The 26,466-nt window shown below is 34.4% G+C and overlaps 1 protein-coding gene and 1 long non-coding RNA gene across 3 annotated transcripts in view; both read left to right on the top strand.

Moving 5' to 3' along the window:
- LOC143243222 (uncharacterized) overlaps window positions 1-2,668 on the top strand; it is a 29,478-nt gene extending 26,810 nt beyond the window's left edge. Inside the window, exon 3 of the long non-coding RNA XR_013024235.1 lies at window positions 2,539-2,668. This is a non-coding gene — a long non-coding RNA (uncharacterized LOC143243222). The remainder of the gene's footprint in view (window positions 1-2,538) is intronic.
- A 291-nt stretch (window positions 2,669-2,959) lies between these two features.
- The window catches only part of LOC143243212 (serine/threonine-protein kinase RIO2-like), a 32,333-nt gene continuing 8,826 nt past the window's right edge, over window positions 2,960-26,466 (top strand). The window contains exons 1-4 of one of the 2 annotated variants that reach the window (XM_076487035.1): window positions 2,960-3,083; window positions 8,840-8,960; window positions 9,209-9,297; window positions 23,175-23,366. In XM_076487035.1, coding sequence (XP_076343150.1) covers window positions 8,955-8,960; window positions 9,209-9,297; window positions 23,175-23,366 — 287 coding nt within the window. In that variant the 5' untranslated portion in view covers window positions 2,960-3,083; window positions 8,840-8,954. The other variant, XM_076487034.1, reaches the window with a different exon arrangement.

Genomic DNA, 26,466 nt, shown 5'->3' with positions numbered 1-26,466 from the left:
CCCTTTCAGTGCCTTAATATAGTACGTCTTAATTTATTCAAACTAAGTGCTCTATTTCAGCTCTAAGTATGGAAATGATTAAATCTACTTATTACGTTGATGTGAAGACATGTAGGCCTACTATACGATCTTCTTTAACTTATGAATGGGGCTTAAACGAATGCACGCTTATGATGACTCGTGCATAAGCCGACATGACTGCAGCGCAAGCAAGCGAGTTACTTACTCTATCGATTTTCCCCCGTAGCGGGAATGGTAATAGGAAAACGGTCACACGCGCCGACATGCAAATGGGAGAAGTGTGGCTATCTACTTTATCTATTATCTGTGGTGCTGAGCTCCGGAGACAGTTTCCAGATAAGCCTTCTGTCACCCCACAACATCTGGGGAAATTTGTCATGGAATGCTTTTCACTCTGAAGAAACTGCAAGCCGCCCCAGCCGACAGAAATCGGCCTGACGTGAAGGCTGAAAGGAAAGACTATGCCCTGTGGTTCATGGAGACGGCACTTCGCGCACCCCGTGTCATCTACATCGACGAGATGGGGTTCAACGTATGGACAATTAAGAAACTGACTGCATTCACTTGACGAACTTTGTCAATAATACGGTCTGTGATTTTCTCATTAAATCTTTCTTGTCCAAATGTGTGATGAAGTGTGACGCAATCAGTTTCCACGACATCAACAATTCGACGGTATAATTGAAGCCATCAACGGGTTCGCTAAGCTCAAAAATTTTTAAGAACGGGTTCGCGCGAACCCCTGCGAATTCCCTGAATCCCACCACTGATCGCAACTCTCCTGACTAGATCTTCTTAGGTTGGAATGTACCTGGGTGTTATTGCAAGTTGAGTCCTTTGTTAAGTAGATGTATCTCGTCTGCGTTTAATTGTCGGTCGGATATGTTAATTATGAGGTTGGTCAACACTTTTTCGTGGTGTCTTTTCTGTTGTTTGCATCTTAGTTTTTTAGTTTTTGTTGTGGCAGATCTTTTTGTCTCTGTCATTCCTAGTGTTGATTTGGTTTATGTTTCGTTGTATAAGTCCGTTAATCTCTGATTTAATGCAGCATACAAGTTGATGGCACCTTCTTTGCACCTCTGCTGTTTGCAACTGTCTTTCCTGTATGCTATGAAACTTCAATCTTTACCACAGCATCCCACCTGGAGTTATTTTCCTTCCTAGTGGGCCATACTTTTTCAGAACAGATGATCTGCCATTGTTCCTTTTGGCCTTCATATCCAGACACAGTTGGATGAATTGGGTCTCAGCACATGAAACAAACAAAAACTCAACATACTAAAAAACAAATAAACACAGCTATAAAACTATGCTCACCAGATAAAATTGACGATGAATTAGACAAAATAAAACAATACTTCATCAACATCAATAAGTTTCCTCCACAAACCGTAGAAAACATTTTACGCACACACCTAGACAGAAAGCAAAATCAAGTAACAAAAGCAAATATATCTCACGAATCAAAAAATCACTAAACCATATACTGCTGCATACCATATATTTTCGACATCAGCAGACAAATAACCAACATTTGGCTAAAACTAGTAACACAATATGACATTCCAGTTAATACCAAATTTATTCAAAAACCAGGCACAAAACTGAAGTCTATACTATGTAAAAACTACACTGACAAACACCACACCAACATTAATTATAAAATACAATGTGATAACTGCCACGATTTCTATGTGGGAGAAGCAAGTAGAAAAATGGAAACCAGATTCAAAGAACATAAAAAGTCACCTTCACACGTTTTTGAACACTGCAAGTCAAATAAACACAACATAACCATAGAAAACACTCAAATACTAAATAAAGAAACAAACATAAACAAACGTAAAATTAAAGAAGCCTTACTTATGCAACAACTCAAGCCTAAAATAAACCAATGCAAAGGAAGACCTTTATACCTATATTAAAAATAATAAAATAAATAACATAAAATTATATATTCAAACATCTAAGCATGCCCTCTGCATTCCGACTCTCAGTTACACAACCCCCTTCAAACATATGGTCAGCTTCCGGTCAGTTACTTCTTTCTTTCTTTGTGAACCTGACAATGACCGAAGAAGGTCGAAACGTTGTTCGCTCCTCTACGTAAAATATTTTCTCAACCCAAACGAGCCGTTTTTACATATATATTTCACTTTTGTGAATTAAATAAGAACAATCTGCTTTGTTTAGTTTTCTTCATGGATAAAACTCGTAAGGAAACAATAAAACTCAAGCAAATAATTCAAACATCAAAAATATTTTTTATAATGAATTCGAAAACTAATACAAAAATATGAATGTTAAAAGTTATTATTGGAATGTGCTGTTTATTGTACTTTATAGATTATCAGTAATATATTGTTATATATTATCAATATATATTAATATATTGATTCATCTTGATTTTAAATTGTTCATTTTTTGACAGCTAGAATTTTGTATTTCAATGATATTTCTTGTTCCTGTTCTTTAAATACCATAAAACTGCTAAGATATTTTTTTGTTTATATTCAGGGAATTTTCCGACACTCGTTACCTGGTGGAGAAATTCTGTACTATTGGACAAAAGTTTCCAAATTACTGAAGACCAAGTTGTTCGAAACGATTTTACTCTCCAAGAATTAACACGAAAAGATCTTATGGCTAAGTTTACCTGTCAAGCTTCGAATACTAACCTTACCTCACCAGGAGTCGCATCTGTCATTGTAGACATTAATTGTGAGTGTAATGTACTTCAGTTTGCAGTCGTAAGTTTAAAAGGAGTAAATTAGTCAAATAATCCTTGAAGTTGTTACAGTATTAAGTAATAACTGATTTTTAACTGTACAAAACATATTAGGTTATGTGTTTTGCATGAAACAAACCAATATAAGAAAACACCATGTTTATGCATGCGATATCATTGTTTTGTATAATGTTATAACACTAGTTACTTACGTGAGACATCTGACTGCACTGAAGGGTAGATATTTACTTATAGGTGGAATGTGACGTCATTTCACTGTGTGAAGCTCCACCACCTGCACATTTTTCCAGTGTCTATTGTTTTCAGATATAAGGTAAACGAATGCCAGCTTAGCATAAATAGAAACCTCATTTAGCCAACCTGTTGGAATACAAGAACTATAATTTATTTTATTACATTCTGGTGTTCCATATAATAATGCAAAGCGTATTCATTAAACAAACATTGACGCATTATTTACAGCTCGTCAGAGATGAATATCTTAAATAAGTTGATAAAGGTGGGGATTAATCTAGTATTTATATTATGACAAATGTGATACGTTAATTAAATTAAGTAATGTTTGTTATAATACCAGTTAATGTTGAATAATACCAAGTTTTAAATTAACTTGCATTGTTTATCAAAGTACTTTTTGAATTATTACTTTCTACGCTGACTCGCGGCAATTCTCTTGCTAAAGATTTTTACTTTTATTGCTACTAATAAGGAAAAGTTTAGTTTCTGGCATTTAGTTGCCCTTATTTTATCACAGAACTTGATATGCAAGAGTGTGGGTGAAACTTCGCTTATGTTAATCTGTGTTTCTACATCTTCGAACACGGTTATTAAGTGAAACCAACGTTACTTATTACACAATAAATATTTCAGTCTCAAAATATAATAAAACATTTACTAATTAATGTACTGTTTAAAGGTAAAACTTTGAAACTTTTCCAAATCTCACAGAGGAACAGCCTATTGTTGAATATTTGTGTAATAATAAACGTTGGTGTCCTTCAATAACAGTGATGTCTAAAACTTGCATGAACGTTGTTACAACATTTAGAATAATTAATACTTAATTTAGGTAAAAGTTAAATGTTGAGAAACAAGCAGGGGTCATGATTTTACGTTTTATTAGGGGAATTTAGATGAAAAATAGAGTGCTGGACTCTTCATTTTAGGGACATGATACACTCTCTGCAATGGGTGCATAGAGTTTTCACTTATTTCAGTAGTCACACAGTAGTAGCAATGTGGGATATGCGGACTTGTTAATTACTCGTTTTAGAGGTTATGCACATTAATTGCATGAGGTCTAGAAAGATGTAAATGTCTCATTTTAGGGACAATGTGACATCGATCTCATAGGGTGTGCAAAATAAACACCTGAATATCATATATAGTATGTCCATCGGGTAAATCCATGAGAACTGCCAACGGCTATGAAATATTGGGCCTCATATGATAACATTTAAAGAAGGGGGCATGGACTTTGTTGATCCATACTTAATCACTTAATTTTTGTGATTTTGGTGATTATGACTGCAGAATAAGCATTACATGTGTTTTAACTAATTTCATCCTTACTACCATGTGCTATTCAATGTATGTTTTATTGTTAAACACAATCTTTGAAACATGGTTCATAGTGATAATGAACCTCTGTTTTACTAGAACCCAGATCTCATCATGTTCTTTACCTTGATATATAGACGGTGGTAGATTGGTGTATTTCACAGCAGTTCAAACAAAGCCACAGCTCAGTACTGAGAGCTGATAGGAGGGACACCATGGTAATTGTAATCATTGGCCAACACTATTTTGGTACCAAACCTAGCAGCAACTACATCTTATGTCCATACCAACACAATGTTGAAACCCCTGTAGAAAGTACCTTAGTTGTCTCATTCACCTTCAAGCTTTTCCACTAAGCTCAAGAAGTGCTTGGAGTTGAAAACCTTATTAAAATAAAGCATGTTTTAGGCATACACATTAGAGCTGGGTATAACATGTATATTAACTTGTTTCGCAGGTTGAATATTTCCCATTATGTGCATTACGTAGTATTTACGAAGGGCTACAGGTCTAACACATTTGTGATGTGTTTGTGCTTGAACTAATCCCAAACGTTTTTCAGATCTGTAAATGAAATGAATTCATGTTATCCATCGTTTACTGGTCATAGTCATAAAACACTCTGCAACTTGTGATTGTAGTGGTTAAATTGCAACCACATCTAAATATATTAATCTCAAAGAATTTACTGATAATGTGTTAATTTTGGAAGTAAAAATAACTATTAGTTAATCACGTACAGAAAGACTAATTTGTATGAAAAAAAGCTGCTAATATGTCTTTTGTATATACACCCCCAAATATTGGAAAGACGTATGTAGGCTTTTGAGCAATGTAAGTATTGTCGTATTAGTGTTATTGCTGAGTTCAGACTCTTTATGGTGTGTAGGAAGATATAGTCTTTGGCAATATCTCGTTGATAAAAAGAATAGGAATAGCGAACCTTTAGATGTCACTATAAGTTGAATAAAGAGGGTCTCAGTTTCTATTTCAAGCTAAGTCGTTGCCAACATATATCCTTTGAAACACACAGCAGATATCTTATTTTGATGTTTATCTTAGCATAGCTGTCTGGTTGACAAGTCACGAGTTAAAATAATCCAATTGAATGAGTTCAAACTACATGAAAGCTACCTCATATGAATGGTTCAAGGATAGACCCTCCCTGCTACTGATGAAACTGATTCGTGATGTTTGATGTCTGGTTAACTTATAAGTAAGCCAACACTCAAACCTCATACAGATTAAGTTTGTTTGCAAACAGAATGAAAACACATGTTGTGGGAGATCAAGTGAACAGGATTGGCGCTGAGTTCCTTCAGTTTTGTTCCTTACGTTCAGAACGTTTATATTTATTTGGTCGTAGTCATTATTTATTTCTTCAGAACATGCTACATTGACTCGTAAAGTTTGCTCAATTATATAATGGTGTTGCACAATGAGCATTTCCAGCACACTCATATAAGACATTGAGAAAAAAATTATCTCATTAAATTTCAATGTTGACAAATAACCAAACTGGAAGAGAAAGATTATACTCTAGGAGTAACCATAGCTCATGTTGTCTATCATTATGAAGCATCTAGTGTTGACTTTATAATCCCTAATTGCTTTATCTTGCTCCTCTCTCCAGCCAGGGAGGTCTACATTTATAATTGAGACATCTGTAAGGTCATATAATTGGTAATCTGAGATGAGTAAATGATAATATTGTTTCATTGTAATTAAAAACAGTAACCGTTGACCAGGTCAACTTACCAAATGGCCAAGTCTACAAGACCCTGAAAAATATAAAAATCTTTATAGTCTGACAGTAACTGTCTAACTACCCAAACGAACGTAGTTAAAATATTTGGTTATAACCATGTTGTGAATGTTTTTGGAAAACAAAATAACAGCCGAAAGCTTACTTTGATCAGTTCCTCACACCAGATCTGAAATCATTCGTTATTAATGACTGTGAACAGAGAGATGGCTCCAAGTAACACTTCCATGGTATGTGTAACGTATTCCACACATCAACATCCAAAATTTACATAGTACTTAACACAGTAAAAAAAAAGTGTTATCTTGAATAAGCTGATATTAACTAATATAGTCTAGTACTTTTCATCATGAACAAGAAGCCCAGTCTATTTACATTGGATCGTGAACTCAATTCTAAAACCATTATATATTTTGCTTCTTTGTCACAGTCAGAATAAAAACCTAGTATTTTCAAGCTTTTCTCGAAGTTTATAGATGAGACGAAAATAACGAAAATTACAGAGAAAATGAGAAAACCAACAATGTCAATACTGTCCTACATATCATGTTGATATGACAAGGCATGCACTCAGTTGAATAGAAACCAACAATGTCAATACTGTCCTACATATCATGTTGATATGACGAGGCATGCCTTCAGTTGAATAGAAACCAACAATGTCAGTATTGTCCTACATATCATGCTGATATGACGAGGCATGCACTTGGTTGAATAGAAACCAACAATGTCAATACTGTTCTACATATTATGTTGATATGACGAGGCATGCATTCAGTTGAATAGAAACCAACAATGTTAATACTGTCCTATATACTATGCTGATATGACGAGGCATGCACTCAGTTGAATAGAAACCAACAATGTCAATACTGTCCTACATATCATGTTGATATGACGAGGCATGCCTTCAGTTGAATAGAAACCAACAATGTCAGTATTGTCCTACATATCATGCTGATATGATGAGGCTTTGATTGGGTATTTTCTTTTTTTCTTATTTTTACTTTTCAGGAATCCTTTTCTCTCTTATTATTGCTTATTGTTTGAGTCCTGCTTTGTAGGGAGTTGGGCAATACTAATATTCTTTAACTGTTCAAATCTGCAAGCAAACATATTATTACCTAGTCTTACAAAGGTAATGGTTGTGGAACATTGAAAGGTGAGGTCCGAAATTATGAAAAAGCTTTGTTATTTTTAGTGTTTTGTTTCTTTATGATTTCTAGCCTGAAGTGATGGCTACTGCAATTAGGAGAATAAAATATCAAAAGATATATGGTGATGAATATCAGTTGAGGTGAAACTGACCAGATATATAAAATGTAACATTCAATTAGGAGAATAAAGTATCAAAAGAAATATGATGATGAATATCAGTTGAGATGAAACCAACCAGATGTATAAAATGTAACTTTCAATTAGGAGAATAAAATATCAAAAGATATATGGTGATGAATATCAGTTGAGTTGAAACTTACCAGACATATAAAATGTAACATTCAATTAGGAGAATAAAATATCAAAAGATATATGGTGATGAATATCAGTTGAGTTGAAACTTACCAGATATATAAAATGTAACATTCAATTAGGAGAATAAAGTATCAAAAGAAATATGGTGATGAATATCAGTTGAGTTGAAACTGACCAGATATATAAAATGTAACTTTCAGTTAGGAGAATAAAATATCAAAATAAATATGGTGATGAATATCAGTTGAGTTGAAACTGACCAGATATATAAAAAGTTACATTCAATTATGATAATAAAATATCAAAAGAAATATGATGATGAATATCAGTTGAGTTGAAACTGACCAGATATATAAAAAGTTACATTCAATTATGAGAATAAAATATCAAAATAAATATGGTGATGAATATCAGTTGAGTTGAAACTGACCAGATATATAAAAAGTTACATTCAATTATGAGAATAAAATATCAAAAGAAATATGATGATGAATATCAGTTGAGTTGAAACTGACCAGATATATAAAATGTAACTTTTAGTTAGGAGAATGAAATGTTAAAAGATATATGGTGATGAATATCAGTTGAGTTGAAACTGACCAGATATATAAAATGTAACTTTCTGATTGCAGGAACAAAAAACATTAAAACTTAAGGTGAAAAGTCATTTCTTGCCTAAATTGATAGAAAACGTACATCATATGACATGATTCTTTGAATTTTTTTCAAATTAGTTAAGTATTTTCATTGGGTGAAGTAAGAAGATCAAGTGATGTTAGTAACATCTATTGAGCACACAAATGGATAAATTATATATGGAAGATTTATGAGGTTTGTGTTGTCAAAACAGCACAGCTATGTTTGGGTTTCTCAAGAGTGAAACGTTTTGTGGAGAACCGGTATCATCTGATTATGCTAATCAACTGTAATCAAGGGTAACCATAAATACCATGTTGAACCTACATGAGCAAAAAATTAATGACTTGTTGAGAAAAATGTTCAATGTTTAGAGGTGTTAATACTTGATTGGAGGTTTCATAATTAATTTAAATATCACAATGGAATCTTTTTCACATATTCTTGCAAATTAATCTAATGATAACCCAAATAGTTTTTTAACAACAACAAAAAAAAAAGAATGATTGATGAAACATAAAAATAATTTTGATTTTTGCATCATCCTGTATTTTAAATTTAATGATGTCACACATGTATAGGAACAAAACTTAAAAATAAGTTTGAAAAGTTTTTTTTTCACATTCCACAAACAGATTAGATAGAACATCGTTCCGCAAGTTGAAAGAGAAACGAGACTATCACAGAGACAGGCATAAAGCATCATGGATTTACCTATCACGGTTAGCAGCAGTAAAAGAGTTCGCATTTATGAAGGTAAGTGATAATTCATTTTATGTTTATCGAAGCTTAATGTTAAATGTTTGTAAACTGTAATATCAATAAATTATTTGATAGTAACTAAAGTGCATGTTCATGGGTGCTAAAAATGTAACATTGTGGTGAAATTATCATTCAGAGTTATACTAACTGCAAATTAAATATTCATTTTATTAATGAAAGATGAATCTTACTGCCAGCAGTATTATTAGTATTTGATCTATGGAAAGTAATTTGTTTTGTAGGCATTGCATGAGAAAGATTTTCCAGTACCAAAACCAGTTGACTTCAACCGACACTGTGTTGTAATGGAAATGGTTAAAGGATATCCATTGTGAGTTGTTTTTATTAGATTAATAACTTGCTATTTTAAAAGTCTTTATAAAGGAGTGGGTGTATAAAGATCCTAAAATGGCCTATTGCATCATAAAATGTTTCAGTACGACAGAAGAAATCCACCCTACAACAAATATTTTTATGGAATAATAAGAGAAACAATATGATAGTATTTGCAAATTAGAGTGTTTGGACATCCTTGTGGAAGTAAGTATTGCATAAAATCCATTGTGGTTTGTTTTCAAATGAATGGCAGAAAACACACCTGGATGTACATGCCAGGCTGTCCAAAGGTAAAATTAAACTAGAAAGTTGATGTTCTCACAAGAGAAATCCTTGTATAAACTCTGGCACAATTATATTATGAGAATATTGGTTTCTCCTACACTGGTAAGGTGATAACAATTATGAAAGGTTTTTATTGACATCATGAAAAATAAATGATGGGAAATCATTAAGAAAATTTATGGTAAAAAACACTAGTGAAAGTATCTCTAAATTAAAAGAAACTTTTCTTCATTCTTCTGCAACCATGGAAATGTTTCTAAGTGCTCAATTCAACCGGTGCAAATGTTGCAAGAGGTAAGTATTTAGGAAAGAGAAAAGTCACATGGTGCACATGAACTGTCTGTGATATCTGATGCAGCATAGTTCAGTTCAAGAGACTTGTTATTATTTCATTGTGAAAGAGCCATGGGTGCAGGGCTTACATTTTGACAGTTCTGTCTCTGTAGACTGTGACAATCTTAGGTTCTTTCAGACACCAGCATACCCTGAATGTTAACTTAGAACCAAAATGCTTTATAACACTTTTACCCTGTTGGTTAAAGTGCACGTGTCATGTCGTTTGGTGCGTTATTTGCAAATTATTTATCAAATAACATTTTTACTACTTATATCAATGAGATTGGCATCAAATGTAGTTTATAATTTAATTTTTAAAATTATATATGTTTTAATTTCTTAATTTGAAAGGAAATGTAAAGAAAAAAAGTTATGTATCATTTTTGTTTGTCATATAGCATGTCCAGTTGTCTTGTTGCTCAGTTTCTATTTTATTACGTCCACCATACAACATATACAAGTAGCTAATGAATAGAAACTTGAATTTGAGATATAGACAAGCTAAATGTTAAATAAGAACGTCCTATCTCTATGATTTGCTGATATATCAATATATATAGCATATCTACTAGTGGCTTTGCCCTTCAAACTAATCATTTGAAAATTCTCAAGCAGTACCACCTACTACTTATCTCAAGTTTATAACCAACAGAAAGAAACAAAAAGAAAGAATTTTCCCTTCTTTGTAATTCTGACAGTTGTTGAAAAGTAACTTGAAGGCAAAAGAAAGAATGTTGCTGAAATTGTAAATGTGTGATCAATAACTCATTGTTCTGAATTGGAATTAGATTTCCACCCACATATACTTAGAGACTCCAGTAAATTATAAGAACTTAGTGTATACTAATACTGTAATTTGATGGATTTTTTTAGTTTTCAAAAGTTAATATTTGTAGCCTACAAAAATTATCTACACATCCCACCTACAAGTCTAAACAAGGCTTAGGATGGTACATATGCCCGAGTGCAGAATTTCTTGACACGGGTGCATACTCAAAATTAATGTTTTTCAATGTATTTCTCATTTACTTTCTAAATTAGTAAACTTTATAAGTATGTGCCCAAATAACACTTTCATAAACATGTTCTGTGAAATTCCACAAACATTATATACACGAGTAGTAGTACTGAAACACCTGTGATAGCAATGGATTGGTGAGGCTCAGAACCTACAATGTTTATTGGACCAGTTTAACTTTAAACCATATAATAAATGTTTTCACACATTTGTATTGCAATTTTATTACCTTTGGAAATTTGTTTTATAAGTATTGTAGGAAACATAAGCTGCTTAGTCCAATATTGTGTTCTTGGGGCAAGGGCATGTATGAACAACACTTTTCTGTTTTGCATGTGCGTTCTTGCTCTCCAGGTTGTCATACTATGGTGTATGCGAAGAGCTAAAACGTGAGACAGCTAGTAATTTCAGTTTTATTTACAGTGGGGTTAACTTCAGATGTTGAAAGTAAAATAAACACAGAAAATTTATGTGATAAGTTTAACATTTGAAACTCTCAGGGTATGAACTTTGAAATTTTGTGATTAATAATGAAGGAAATACGACGCAGCTGCTCATTATATTTCTGATTTTGCAATTTTTCTTTAAGTTATATTTGAGTTTTCTACAGGTTGAAGATTCAAGTAATGTAATAACAGATAAAATATAAAGTTTTAGTGAAAAAAGTTATATATTCATTTAAGAGGCTATAGAAGTTATACAAGTGAAATACGAGATTCTTGAGACAAAGAAAAGTATGTTTAATCTCAAATTAAAACCACTTTGTTCTCATACAAGTTAAAAAAGAATCGACAATTTTAGGAACAAATATTAATAACAAATATTATCAAGATTTTATCAAGATATACTTAATATATTAGAAGTTACTAGTGATGTAACCTGTAACAAGTACAAATGGTTACATGTTTGATCCGATATGCCGAGGCAGTGTTGGTAAGGTTAAAGACATCATATGAGTTGTTTCATATTGACTTACATTCGATATTCCAGAGGTAAATCTTTTGTACTACAGTTTTGTAGTTACAAAGATTTTGAGGAAATCTTTAATTTGAAATCATACAAAGCTGTTAATGGTTGTTGATAAGATGTAAGTGTCCTTGATGTTGATGGCACAGTATCGTGATAGTAATAACAAGGAGGCTTCCATTCCATGAAGTGTGAGGTCATGGTATGTAGTATATCTTAAGAAATAGTTTCCAAAAAGAAGCTTTCTTCATCATTCTGCAACCAGGAGGAAAACCCCTTCATGATGGTGACCAAGATCTAATGAATTTTGGACTCTGTGAATTAAAGGAGTACAGTGAATATTGAATACAGTCATGTGTAACATACAAGTCCCTCATAGTGAAATTTTTGTAAAGTCTGTTTGCACATTGCTTTGTATTCTGGGCAGCACTGATCAACACATAAGAGAAAAAGGGAAGGCTTATACAAAAAACACCATCATTTTCAATGCATTTAATTAAGTAAGAATACAAGAGAGATTTAAAAATTAGAAACTATTCTCACAGGATAATGTACATGCGTGCCATTTTTCCACTGAAACGCGGATTTCCCGGTTTACAAACGACCAACGATCACCCACAAGATTCGTGTAAATTCGAGGAGAAAATATGAGCGATTTGGGGGCCGGGAAGGTGGTTTTTGAGAAGAAATCGTATTTTTTCAATGTTTATTGCAGAAAAAAAAATCTGACCGCCATCTTGGAGGCAGTCTCGTTGTAGGTCTCGTGGTCTGGTATCGTGTGCATACCAGACGATAAAATATTCTCTACGCTCCAAAGAAACAACATTGATTGAAATGTTTAAAAGGAAAGATGTTCATTTTGATCCTGTAGACAAGAGAATGTGTAAGGACATTAAATCAGCAGCTTCAAAGTATACCTCGAAGCTGAGGGAGAATCAGAAGAAAAGGGCAGAAAGGCTTGAGGTCTATGGTTCTGTGAAATCTGGCCCAGCCACCTTGGCTAAAGAAAAAGTCCAGAAAGCTGCAGAGGCACAGAGAGCTGCCCATTCAGAGAAGGAGAGAAAAAAGCTCGGAAGAGAGCACTGGAAACCCTTGTCTCGAAAAAGAGGAAAGTAGCCAAGATTGATTAAAGGAAATTAAGTGATTTGAAATTTGACTGTAATTTATGCAGTAGAGCAGAAGTTGATATCAGTGACTGAAAAACATTTTATTATTATCTGCAGCATACAGTGCCAGTGGTTTATTTTAAAGCAATGTCAAAGCTTTCCTTCATTTGCTGTTTCAGTTTGTGTTGTGAAAGAATGAAAAATATACTGATATTGAGGTACCAGTAATTTACTGACAAGATTGTATAGATGAACAAGTTTTACTGTAGGTAGTCATGTAGAGTAATTTTAAGTAATTTGAAATTTTAATGGAATACATGCAGCAGAGCAGTAGTTGTTGATGTCAGTGACTGTACAAAATTTAATTTCTGAGGCATATCACTGATGTCAGTAGTTTAACATTGAACCATATCAGTAGTTGAATTTTTAAGCAATGTCAAGTTTTCCTTCATATGCTGTTTTAGTTTGTATTGTCAATTTGTGAAAGAATGGAAAATTCACTGAAATTAAGGTACCAGTAGTATAATGACAAGATTGCATAGATGAACAATTTGAACTGTAGGTAGTCATGATTAGTCAAAAGAGTAATTTTATGTGATTTGAAAATTGTATGGAATATATGCAGCAGAGAAGTAGTTATTGGCAATGACTGTGAAACATTTAATTGGCAGCATACCAGTAGTTGATGATGATGATGTTATTGATGACAAAAAAGGATAATAATGAAATGATTTGTATTTGAAATATTTACTGAGTTACTTTGGCTTTATTAACTCATATTACTAATATATTTTGATTTAGAAAAAAATTAAACTGAATAAATAGCAAATAAACAATCTGAAATTTCATTTATTTACTTTTTATTTTATTTGTTAATTTTAGATATTTTGATATATTTTCTAAAAATGAATGCAAATTAAAAGAATAAATCAATCTGCTAAAAACTGTAAATGAAAGTTATAGTTTTTATTAGTTTGATTTAGTCTTTTAATTTCCTTTTGTTATTTTATATGATATATATTGTGTACTTTTCCAACATTGCAATGTCAAAAACATAAAGAAATTATGTCCCAGATTGCACCAAATCACACCAAATAGCATCCATTTTTTAAAAAATATCCCCGGAGGGTCATGGCCCCGGAGCCCCCAAGACAGGCGCGGCTGTGCCGTGCTGTGGCACCTCTGGCGCCAGGCTATATACCTTTTCGTCTTTTATTCATAAATATCATTGGCATTCCTGAATGTAGCCCTGCATACAGTTTTTGCTTGACTTCTAGACATTAGTGTCAATTTTTCCACACGATTGTAGTTGTTGAGTGTACACTTTACACGAGTTTGAGAGCTTAGCAGCATTGACATTAGTAAATGTTAGTTGAGGATCAACAACACCCATAATATTAGCACCTATGTTTTCAGGTGCTTTCAGATAATTACTTTCTTATATCTTGGCATTTGCTAGTCAGACATGTGGAACTCTAGACAATAAGATGTATTTTTTTGCGGTTTAATAAAACATAACAGTAGTTTAACCTTCAGTCATGGCATTTGGCATCTTATATTAAAAAAGGGATGGCTTGATTCATCAATGTTTACCTGTTAGTTTCACAGTTCCTGTATGGCAAGAAAGTTGAATGCTCTGCTCATGTTTCATCTATTTCATTGTACATAGTCTTTCATCATTACAAGTCTTTTCCAACCCAACGCAAGCAGCATTGTACAATATGTCAGAACTATCACAGTAGCTTCAGTTGTGTGCTGAGCAGAGAACATGAAGCTGAACTTATTGTTTTAAATGGTCGTTCAACTCATAGTTTTATTAGTATTAACCCTTTATGTTGAATTGGCTGCAATAATGAAGTATGATATGCTTCTGCACTTGTTTTAGAAGTAAGTAACATGTAAATTATATAGGAAGACCATGTAGAACTACACATGTAACACCTCTCTTGACTTACGTGGAGTGTCTCACCTGCTGCTACATTTGTGCAAATTTTTATTCACAAATGAAGTGAACCATTTTAAGTATTTATTGACCCAATCCTTGTTTTTTCACTATATTAATCTGTGCATGCATTTTTTTAGTTTTTTTTAATGTTTGTTCTCTCTTAATTTTAGAAGTATTTTGATTAAATAAAAGTTATATTTTTACAATTAAATCTTATTTACAGGATTATCTACACTTATTACAGTTTTTTAAATTAAATAATGTATAAGTTTAACATCATACTAGTGTTTCACTAATATTAGATAGAAATCATCATTTGATATTGAAATATTTTTTGTTATAGTTCTGTGAATAAACAAGAGGCCAAATTGTTAGTCCTTTCAAAAGAAATAAAAATACAAACTTGGAGCTACATTTTTTATTACTCCATCTCTTATACATAATACTAAATTTGATAAACCAATATGCATATTTAATGTTGGATTATCATCCAACATTCCAAAGTATATGGAGGATTAATTTAAATTTAAAAGAATAACTCGCTTATGCCACCACAGTAAAATGATATATGGAAACAAGTAACTTGGTACTCACCACAATGTAATGTCTGGAAACAAGCAACTTGGTACTCACCATAATGTAATGTCTGGAAATGAGCAACTTGGTACTTACCATATTGTAATGTCTGGAAACAAGCAACTTGGTACTGACCATAATGTAATGTCTGGAAACAAGCAACTTGGTACTCACTATAATGTAATGTCTGGAAACAAGCAACTTGGTACTCACCATAATGTAATGTCTGGAAACAAGCAACTTGGTACTCACCATAATGTAATGTCTGGAAACAAGCAACTTGGTACTCACCATAATGTAATGTCTGGAAACAAGCAACTTGGTACTCACTTGGTACTCACCATAATGTAATGTCTGGAAACATAAGCAACTTGGTACTCACCATAATGTAATGTCTGGAAACAAGCAACTTGGTACTCACCATAATGAAACAAGCAATGTAATGTCTGGAAACAAGCAACTTGGTACTCTTGGTACCATAATGTAATGTGGAAATGTCTGGAAACAAGCAACTTGGTACTCACCATAATGTAATGTCTGGAAACAAGCAACTTGGTACTCACCATAATGTAATGTCTGGAAACAAGCAACTTGGTACTCACCATAATGTAATGTCTGGAAACAAGCAACTTGGTACTCACCATAATGTAATGTCTGGAAACAAGCAACTTGGTACTCACCATAATGTGGAAACAAGCAACTTGGTACTCACCATAATGTGATGGAAACAAGCAACTTGGTACTCACCATAATGTAATGTCTGGAAACAAGCAACTTGGTACTCACCATAATGTAATGTCTGGAAACAAGCAATGTACTCATAATGTGATGTCTGGAAACAAGCAACTTGGTACTCACCATAATGTGATGTCTGGAAACAAGCAACTTGGTACTCACCATTGTAATGTCTGGAAACAAGCAACTTGGTACTCACCATAATGTAATGTCTGGAAACAAGCAACTTGGTACTCACCATGTCTGGAAACAAGCAACTTGGTACTCACCATAAAGTATGTCTGATGTCTGGAAACAAGCAACTTGGTACTCACCATAAAGTGATGTCTGGAAACAAGCAACTTGGTACTCACCTGTGATGTCTGGAAACAAGCAACTTGGTACTCACCATAATGTGATGTCTGGAAACAACTTGGCAATGTACTCACCATAAAGTGATGTCTGGAAACAAGCAACTTGGTACTCACCATAATGTAATGTCTGGAAACAAGCAACTTGGTACTCACCATAATGTAATGATGTCTGGAAACAAGCAACTTGGTACTCACCATGTCTGGAAACAAGCAATGTACTCATGGATGTCTGGAAACAAGCAACTTGGTACTCACCATAATGTAATGTCTGGAAACAAGCAACTTGGTACTCACCATAATGTAATGTCTGGAAACAAGCAACTTGGTACTCACCATAATGTGATGTCTGGAAACAAGCAACTTGGTACTCACCATAACGTGATGTCTGGAAACAAGCAACTTGGTACTCACCATAACTGTGATGTCTGGAAACAAGCAACTTGGTACTCACCATAAAGTGATGTCTGGAAACAAGCAACTTGGTACTCACCATAATGTGATGTCTGGAAACAAACAACTTGGTACTCACCAATGTCTTGAAACAAGCAACTTGGTACTCACCATAACGTGATGTCTGGAAACAAACTTGGTACTCACAACTTGGTACTCACCACTTGGTACTCACCATAATGTCTGGAAACAAGCAACTTGGTACTCACCATAATGTGATGTCTGGAAACAAGCAACTTGGTACTCACCATAACGTGATGTCTGGAAACAAGCAACTTGGTACTCAATGGAAACAAGCAACTTGGTACTAATGTCTGGAAACAAGCAACTTGGTACTCACCATAATAATGTGATGTCTGGAAACAAGCAACTTGGTACTCACCATAATGTGATGTCTGGAAACAAGCAACTTGGTACTCACCATAATGTGATGTCTGGAAACAAGCAACTTGGTACTCACCATAATGTGATGTCTGGAAACAAGCAACTTGGTACTCACCATAATGTGATGTCTGGAAACAAGCAACTTGGTACTCACCATAATGTGGAAACAATGTCTGGAAACAAACAACTTGGTACTCACCATAATGTGATGTCTGGAAACAAGCAACTTGGTACTCACCATATGTGATGTCTGGAAACAACCTTGGTACTCACCATAACGTGATGTCTGGAAACAAGCAACTTGGTACTCACCATAAAGTGATGTCTGGAAACAAGCAACTTGGTACTCACCATAACGTGATGTCTGGAAACAAGCAACTTGGTACTCACCATAAATGTCTGGAAACAAGCAACACTCATGTCTGGAAACAAGCAACTTGGTACTCACCATAATGTGATGTCTGGAAACAAGCAACTTGGTACTCACCATAATGTGATGTCTGGAAACAAGCAACTTGGTACTCACCATAATGTAATGTCTGGAAACAAGCAACTTGGTACTCACCATAATGTGATGTCTGGAAACAAGCAACTTGGTACTCACCATAATGTGATGTCTGGAAACAAGCAACTTGGTACTCACCATAAAGTGATGTCTGGAAACAAGCAACTTGGTACTCACCATAACGTGATGTCTGGAAACAAGCAACTTGGTACTCACCATAATGTGATGTCTGGAAACAAGCAACTTGGTACTCACGTGATGTCTGGAAACAAGCAACTTGGTACTCACCATGGAAACAAGCAACTTAATCACCTGGAAACAAGCAACTTGGTACTCACCATAATGTAATGTCTGGAAACAAGCAACTTGGTATGTCTGGAAACAAGCAACTTGGTACTCACCATAATGTGATGTCTGGAAACAAGCAACTTGGTACTCACCATAACCAATGTGATGTCTGGAAACAAGCAACTTGGTACTCACCATAATGTGATGTCTGGAAACAAGCAACTTGGTACTCACCATAACGTGATGTCTGGAAACAAGCAACTTGGTACTCACCATAACGTGATGTCTGGAAACAAGCAACTTGGTACTCACCATAACGTGATGTCTGGAAACAAGCAACTTGGTACTCACCATAACGTGATGTCTGGAAACAACAAGTACTCACCAACTTGGTACTCACCATAACGTGATGTCTGGAAACAAGCAACTTGGTACTCACCATAACGTGATGTCTGGAAACAAGCAACTTGGTACTCACCATAACGTGATGTCTGGAAACAAGCAACTGGAAACTCACCATGTAACGTGATGTCTGGAAACAAGCAACTTGGTACTCACCATAATGTGATGTCTGGAAACAAGCAACTTGGTACTCACCATAAAGTAATGTCTGGAAACAAGCAACTTGGTACTCACCATGTCTGAAATGTCTGGAAACAACAACTTGGTACTCACCATAATGTGATGTCTGGAAACAAGCAACTTGGTACTCACCATAACAATGTCTGGAAACAAGCAACTTGGTACTCACCATAACGTGATGTCTGGAAACAAGCAATGTGGTACTCACCATAATGTGATGTCTGGAAACAAGCAACTTGGTACTCACCATAATGTAATGTCTGGAAACAAGCAAGCAACTTGGTACTCACCATAATGTAATGTCTGGAAACAAGCAACTTGGTACTCACAAGCAACTTGGTACTCACCATGTGATGTCTGGAAACAAGCAACTTGGTACTCACCATAATGTGATGTCTGGAAACAAGGAAACAAGCAACTTGGTACTCACCATGTGATGTCTGGAAACAAGCAACTTGGTACTCATAACTCACCATGATGTCTGGAAACAAGCAACTTGGTACTCACCATAAAGTGATGTCTGGAAACAAGCAACTTGGTACTCACCAGCAATGGTACTCACCATGATGTCTGGAAACAAGCAACTTGGTACTCACCATAATGTGATGTCTGGAAACAAGCAACTTGGTACTCACCATAATGTGATGTCTGGAAACAAACAAGTACTCACCATAACGTGATGTCTGGAAACAAGCAACTTGGTACTCACCATAATGTGATGTCTGGAAACAAGCAACTTGGTACTCACCATAATGTGATGTCTGGAAACAAGCAACTTGGTACTCACCATAATGTGATGTCTGGAAACAAGCAAACTTGTGATGTACTCACCATAATGTGATGTCTGGAAACAAGCAACTTGGTACTCACCATAATGTGATGTCTGGAAACAAGCAACTTGGTACTCACCATAATGTGATGTCTGGAAACAAGCAACTTGGTACTCACCATAATGTGATGTCTGGAAACAAGCAACTTGGTACTCACCATAAGTGATGTCTGGAAACAAGCAACTTGGTACTCACCATAACGTGATGTCTGGAAACAAGCAACTCTGGAAACAAGCAACTTGGTACTCACCATAACGTGATGTCTGGAAACAAGCAACTTGGTACTCACCATAACGTGATGTCTGGAAACAAGCAACTTGGTACTCACCATAATGTGATGTCTGGAAACAAGCAACTTGGTACTCACCATAACGTGATGTCTGAAACAAGCAACTTGGTACTCACCATAATGTGATGTCTGGAAACAAGCAACTTGGTACTCACCATAATGTGATGTCTGGGAAACAAACAACTTGGTACTCACCATAACGTAATGTCTGGAAACAAGCAACTTGGTACTCACCATAATGTGATGTCTGGAAACAAGCAACTTGGTACTCACCATAATGTGATGTCTCTGGTACTCACCAATGTCTGGAAACAATGTCTGGAAACAAGCAACTTGGTACTCACCATAATGTAATGTCTGATGTCTGGAAACAAGCAACTTGGTACTCACCATAATGTGATGTCTGGAAACAAGCAACTTGGTACTCACCATAATGTAATGTCTGGAAACAAGCAACTTGGTACTACCATAATGTAATGTCTGGAAACAAGCAACTTGGTACTCACCATAATGTGATGTCTGGAAACAAGCAACTTGGTACTCACCATAATGTAATGTCTGGAAACAAGCAACTTGGTACTCACTGGAAACAAGCAACTTGGTACTCACCATAAAGTGATGTCTGGAAACAAGCAACTTGGTACTCACCATAATGTGATGTCTGGAAACAAGCAACTTGGTACTCACCATAACTTGGTGATGTCTGGAAACAAGCAACTTGGTACTCACCATAATGTGATGTCTGGAAACAAGCAACTTGGTACTCACCATAATGTGATGTCTGGAAACAAGCAACTTGGTACTCACCATAATGTGATGTCTGGAAACAAGCAACTTGGTACTCACCATAATGTGATGTCTGGAAACAAGCAACTTGGTACTCACCATAATGTGATGTCTGGAAACAAGCAACTTGGTACTCACCATAATGTGATGTCTGGAAACAAGCAACTTGGTACTCACCATAATGTGATGTCTGGAAACAAGCAACTTGGTACTCACCATAATGTGATGTCTGGAAACAAGCAACTTGGTACTCACCATAAATGTGATGTCTGGAAACAATGTCTGGAAACAAGCAACAACTTGGTGGTACTCACCATAATGTAATGTCTGGAAACAAGCAACTTGGTACTCACCATAATGTGATGATGTCTGGAAACAAGCAACTTGGTACTCACCATAACTGTAATGTGATGTCTGGAAACAAGCAACTTGGTACTCACCATAACGTGATGTCTGGAAACAAGCAACTTGGTACTCACCATAACGTGATGTCTGGAAACAAGCAACTTGGTACTCACCATAACGTGATGTCTGGAAACAAGCAACTTGGTACTCACCATAACGTGATGTCTGGAAACAAGCAACTTGGTACTCACCATAAAGTGATGTCTGGAAACAAGCAACTTGGTACTCACCATAATGTAATGTCTGGAAACAAGCAACTTGGTACTCACCATAAGTAATGTCTGGAAACAAGCAACTTGGTACTCACCATAATGTAATGTGGAAACAAGCAACTGGAAACTGGAAACAAGCAACTTGGTACTCACCATAATGTAATGTCTGGAAACAAGCAACTTGGTACTCACCATAATGTAATGTCTGGAAACAAGCAACTTGGTACTCACCATAATGTAATGTCTGGAAACAAGCAACTTGGTACTCACCATAATGTAATGTCCTGAAACAAGCAACTTGGTACTCACCATAATGTAATGTCTGGAAACAAGCAACTTGGTACTCACCATAATGTAATGTCTGAAACAAGCAACTTGGTACTCACCATAATGTGATGTCTGGAAACAAGCAACTTGGTACTCACCATAATGTAATGTCTGGAAACAAGCAACTTGGTACTCACCATAATGTAATGTCTGGAAACAAGCAACTTGGTACTCACCATAAAGTGATGTCTGGAAACAAGCAACTTGGTACTCACCATAATGTAATATCTGGAAACAAGCAACTTGGTACTCACCATAATGTAATGTCCTGAAACAAGCAACTTGGTACACACCATAAAGTGATGTCTGGAATCAAGCAATTTGGTACTCACCATAGTGTAATATCTGGAAACAAGCAACTTGGTACTGACCATAAAGTGATGTCTGGTCTAAAGTCAGTAATAAAGAACGTTGTTGTTCTTGACAGTTTGCTATATTTCACAGTTCTGTCATGTTATGAAACATTTAAACTTCACAAAATGCACAGTAAAGCAAAAGTGGAGTATGGATACTATCAGGAGGAATTGTAAATTGAAATAAACTTTCTGCCCTCTACGATCAGATAGACAAGAAAGTTTGTCAACATCAGGTTACATTTCTACAAACTACGAAAATAAGACTGGTGTTCACACTGTCTTCTTTTTAATCATATCTGTCAGTCATCTGTAAGTCCATGACCATTTGCAAATTTGATGGAAGCTGATATTGATACACAGAAGAGTAGCTTTACATCAAGTTTTGTGGTTTAAATTTAACCTTATTCAGAAATTTTGTTGTTGTTGAATTAAAACAAAATGAAATTATATTTGTAAAAATGGCTCATTTGGGTTGAGAAAAGTTTTTACGTAGAGGAGAGAACAACATTTTGAGTTTCTTCGGTCATTCTCCGGTTCACAAAGAAAGAAAGAGGTAACTGACCAGAAGCTGACCACATGTTTGAAAGGGGTCATGTAACTGAGTGTCAGAATGTAGAGGGCATGCTTAGATGTTTGTATATATAATAAAATGAAATTTCAATTACACTAAAGAATGTGTAGAAACTTTTCTTCAGGATAACTTCCAAAAAATAAATGTGTGGTCAGCAGGATCAGAAGTACTAGGACATTGTTGAGACTTTCACAGTTAAATTACACAAATTAATATAGCATATGGTGCAGCCATTGGATAAATCAACAGATAAGTTTGTTGAGTGGTTAGTCTGTAAAGATATAATGACTCAAGACAAATGTAGCACATGAAGACCTCAATTAAATTTAATGTTACAAACTTAGAACATAGAAAATTAAAATATTTTTTAAGATTTGAAATTTATGCTATGAGAGAGTGAAATATGATTGACCCTCCAAATGACTTTGGACTTGAAATAAATTAAAACAATTGGAAAAGTTATTTTTTTTGCTCAAAAAAATTGTTATTGAGTTTTATATGTGTCAAACATTTTTAGCTGGTGAAAAGGCAAATGTAATTGTTTCATTTGTTTAATATATAAAAAAGATGTCAAGTCCACCATGTTGCTGACCCTCCAGTCTTATATGACAACTTAATGAACTTGCTTGTGCGATTAGCCAATCATGGGCTTATACATGGAGATTTCAATGAGTTTAACATCATGCTGGATGAAAAGGACCATGCTACATTAATTGACTTTCCTCAGATGGTATCCACAATGCATCCTAATGCTGAATGGTGAGTTATGTTTCATAATAATTTATTTCACCAAATAATGTTTTCATATTTTTCATCTTAGCAGTATGTGGAAACAAACTTTATGTTTGACACTGTTTAAAACAATTAACACTATCTCGTTATTTTTCACTGTGCATTTTTTTACTGTTTAGAGAAATACATTCAAAAGTCAATTACATTATTTTGATATTTTATACAAATAAACTTAATCAAGGTATAATTAATAAACAAGATTTTAATATTATATACACTTTAAGTTGTTAATTTGATACGAAGATATTAAAAAAACAATCCTCAATCTCTCCTAGTATAGAAAACCACAACATTTGTTCTCCAGGTTTTTCCTCTTCTCTGATTTATTTGTCATCCCTCTCAGAACTGTGGAATTTAATGTAAATTGCTCATTGTAATATATTTTATAGCCTTTACTTTTATTTGTTTACAGAACAGTAAAATAGGAAATCAGTTCCACTTGTCATGCTTGCCTTTCATCTTTCATTTTTCACAAATTCACGATAGTTCTCTGGTGTTTTATACTACAAGTGACATATTTCTATTTTCTGCACAGAAGATTGTCTATTTTGGTTCCAGTTCATCCTTTATTCCCATGGGAATCATATTGAAGATATATGCTGAATGTTTAGTAGCTGTAATCACATTTAAAAAGCTGGAAAAATTCTCATAGTGATAGGAAATTCTTGATGATGAGAAACCCACTTGAAATAAAAATGTGTCTCAGAACAACTTGTATGGATATTAACTCTTTTATTGATAAGGAGAGAACAATGTTTCAACCTTCCTAGGTCATCTTTTGTAATATAATGAAAATGTTACCGTGTTTTACAAAACATTGGTTCACTAGTGCAAATACTCAAACATTTTTATTTTACAAAGGCCAGAGTTATGCTATTCAATATGTAATATGGACTCAATGTTCAGTACGTGGTATATGACAGTATTATAAATACATATATGTTATTATGATATATGAGCTGTTTAGATTAAACATTTGTGGTTTCCTGTTGCAGTTTGCAGTCATTCTAGAATGAAAAGTTGATAATTATGATTTATTTCTTGATTTTTTTTATAATGGTTACAAGGTTATTCAGGTCTACCTTTTGTATATACAGTTAATGTAGAGAAAATAACAGATAAAACGTTGTTTTTTACCTTAGAAAAACGTTTGATAGTTACTTAGGGTGTTATAGAGTAGGCTTAAATTTCACCAGCAACCAACAGGAAAAAACAACGTTAAGGATCTGGCTAAGAAGTTTGTCATTTTTAGAGCAAAGCCATTTTACCTTGGATTTTCTCTTATTTTCAAGGGGTACCAAGGCCAAACAAATTCACTGGAAGACCATAAGATTACAGCACAGATTAATGTTAGTAAAATAGAAATGAGTTTCTAAGTTAATTTTTTAAATATGACATTAATTTTTCACTTAGGGCTTGGAAAGCTGGCCTTTTTTCTCCAGATTATATTTGATCTAGTAGACAACTATTAACTTCAACCAATGAGACTTATGAAGTAATAGTACATCAACTTGAAAATTAAAAGAAAAGAATAATCATCTTAAATGCCCTGTGGCCTTAATAATATTCTGAGTTTTTGCCTCTTCCAGGTCCCAGATAATTTTTAATCTGAAAATCGTACATAACTTTAAAGGCATTTCTCTCAACTTATTTTAATCTAACTTTGAGAAGGATCAAACAAAATCCTTAGGAAGAGAAGCATTTTAAACATTTCCAGGATTTGATCTCTGATTACATTACAAACTCCAGGCATCTCTATCTATTTACTAATCTATTCATATTTTATAAAGATTTACACATAAAGGGAACAGATGCTATATAAGATTTCTGGCTTTTGTTCCCTCTGACCACAATGATCTATGACCTGTGAATTGTGTATGTCTTTTATGCATATCTACTCATATGTTTCTCTGTGTAACCTTGAGAAGGATCAAACAAGATCCTTGGGAGAATTTCTTGATTTCTACGTATGAAATTTGACCAACATTGATGGAAGTTATTTACATCATCTCCAATCATCAGCCATTTCAAAATTGTGATGGACAGACAGATAACAAGAAATATTGCTATGGCACAAGGTCACCATTCTATTTTCAAACAACACTACTACTATTTTTTCACCTAATTTCAACATAGGCTGGTGCCAACAAACAGTAAACTAATCCTATCCTTCAGAAAAGCATTGATCATCTTTTTGTCTCACTGGATTTCTCAAATTAGGAGGTGTTAAAAAATCCAGAATGTATTTATCCATTTAGAATAGTCAATTACTGTCTTCCTCTTATGAATTTAGGGAGGGGGTTGCAAGGGGGCCATGAGAGGGGTAGTACTGTGAAACCCTATAAGTGTAGTCAGTGTTGATATAATAAGCCTAAAGACTTAACATGGGATCACCTATTCAAGAGCCATGTGCATAAAATTTATCAAAATAAAAATATAGTTTTAATTTTAAGCTGAAATTGTTTCTGAATTGAACTATTTCCTGTTACATCACAAGCCTTTTTAATTTGGAAAAAAAGCCTCTTTACTCTATGGCAACTATATTAAGAAATTAACAAATGTGTTTTCCAGATTTGTGGTTTATATATTTCATTTTATACTTTCAGTGCACAGACTAACTTAGTTGGTATAAAACTGTGTAGAAAATTGTATATAGTGGTTGTTGAAGGAACTCAAAAGAAGTATGTTGTACATCAAACCACAAAAGATAACATTGACTTTACTACGGATATGTATGTGTGTATGTATGCATATACTGTTGGGGATACTACATTTTGGCAATGCCCTTTTTCAGGTTTCAGTAACCAAACAGTAAATACATAAATGAAAACATTCTAAATCAAAGGTCTCATGGCAGTGTAACATTTAAACATATGTCACAATGCTTACGAATGTTTGAAACAAAGGAATTTGTATTGTGACAATATCTTTGGTTCAGAATGTTTTCAGTTAAGAATCTTCTCTTCAGTTTTTAAAATATGAAGAAGGACATTGCCCAAAACATTTATCCACAACAGTACATGTATTAAATGTGTGTGTATACAGTTCTTGTTGTTTATGGGTTTAT

Source organism: Tachypleus tridentatus, unplaced genomic scaffold, assembly GCF_004210375.1.
Source record: "Tachypleus tridentatus isolate NWPU-2018 unplaced genomic scaffold, ASM421037v1 Hic_cluster_2, whole genome shotgun sequence".
Taxonomy (NCBI): Eukaryota; Metazoa; Arthropoda; class Merostomata; order Xiphosura; family Limulidae; genus Tachypleus; species Tachypleus tridentatus.
This window is presented reverse-complemented; position numbering and strand designations above follow the sequence as displayed.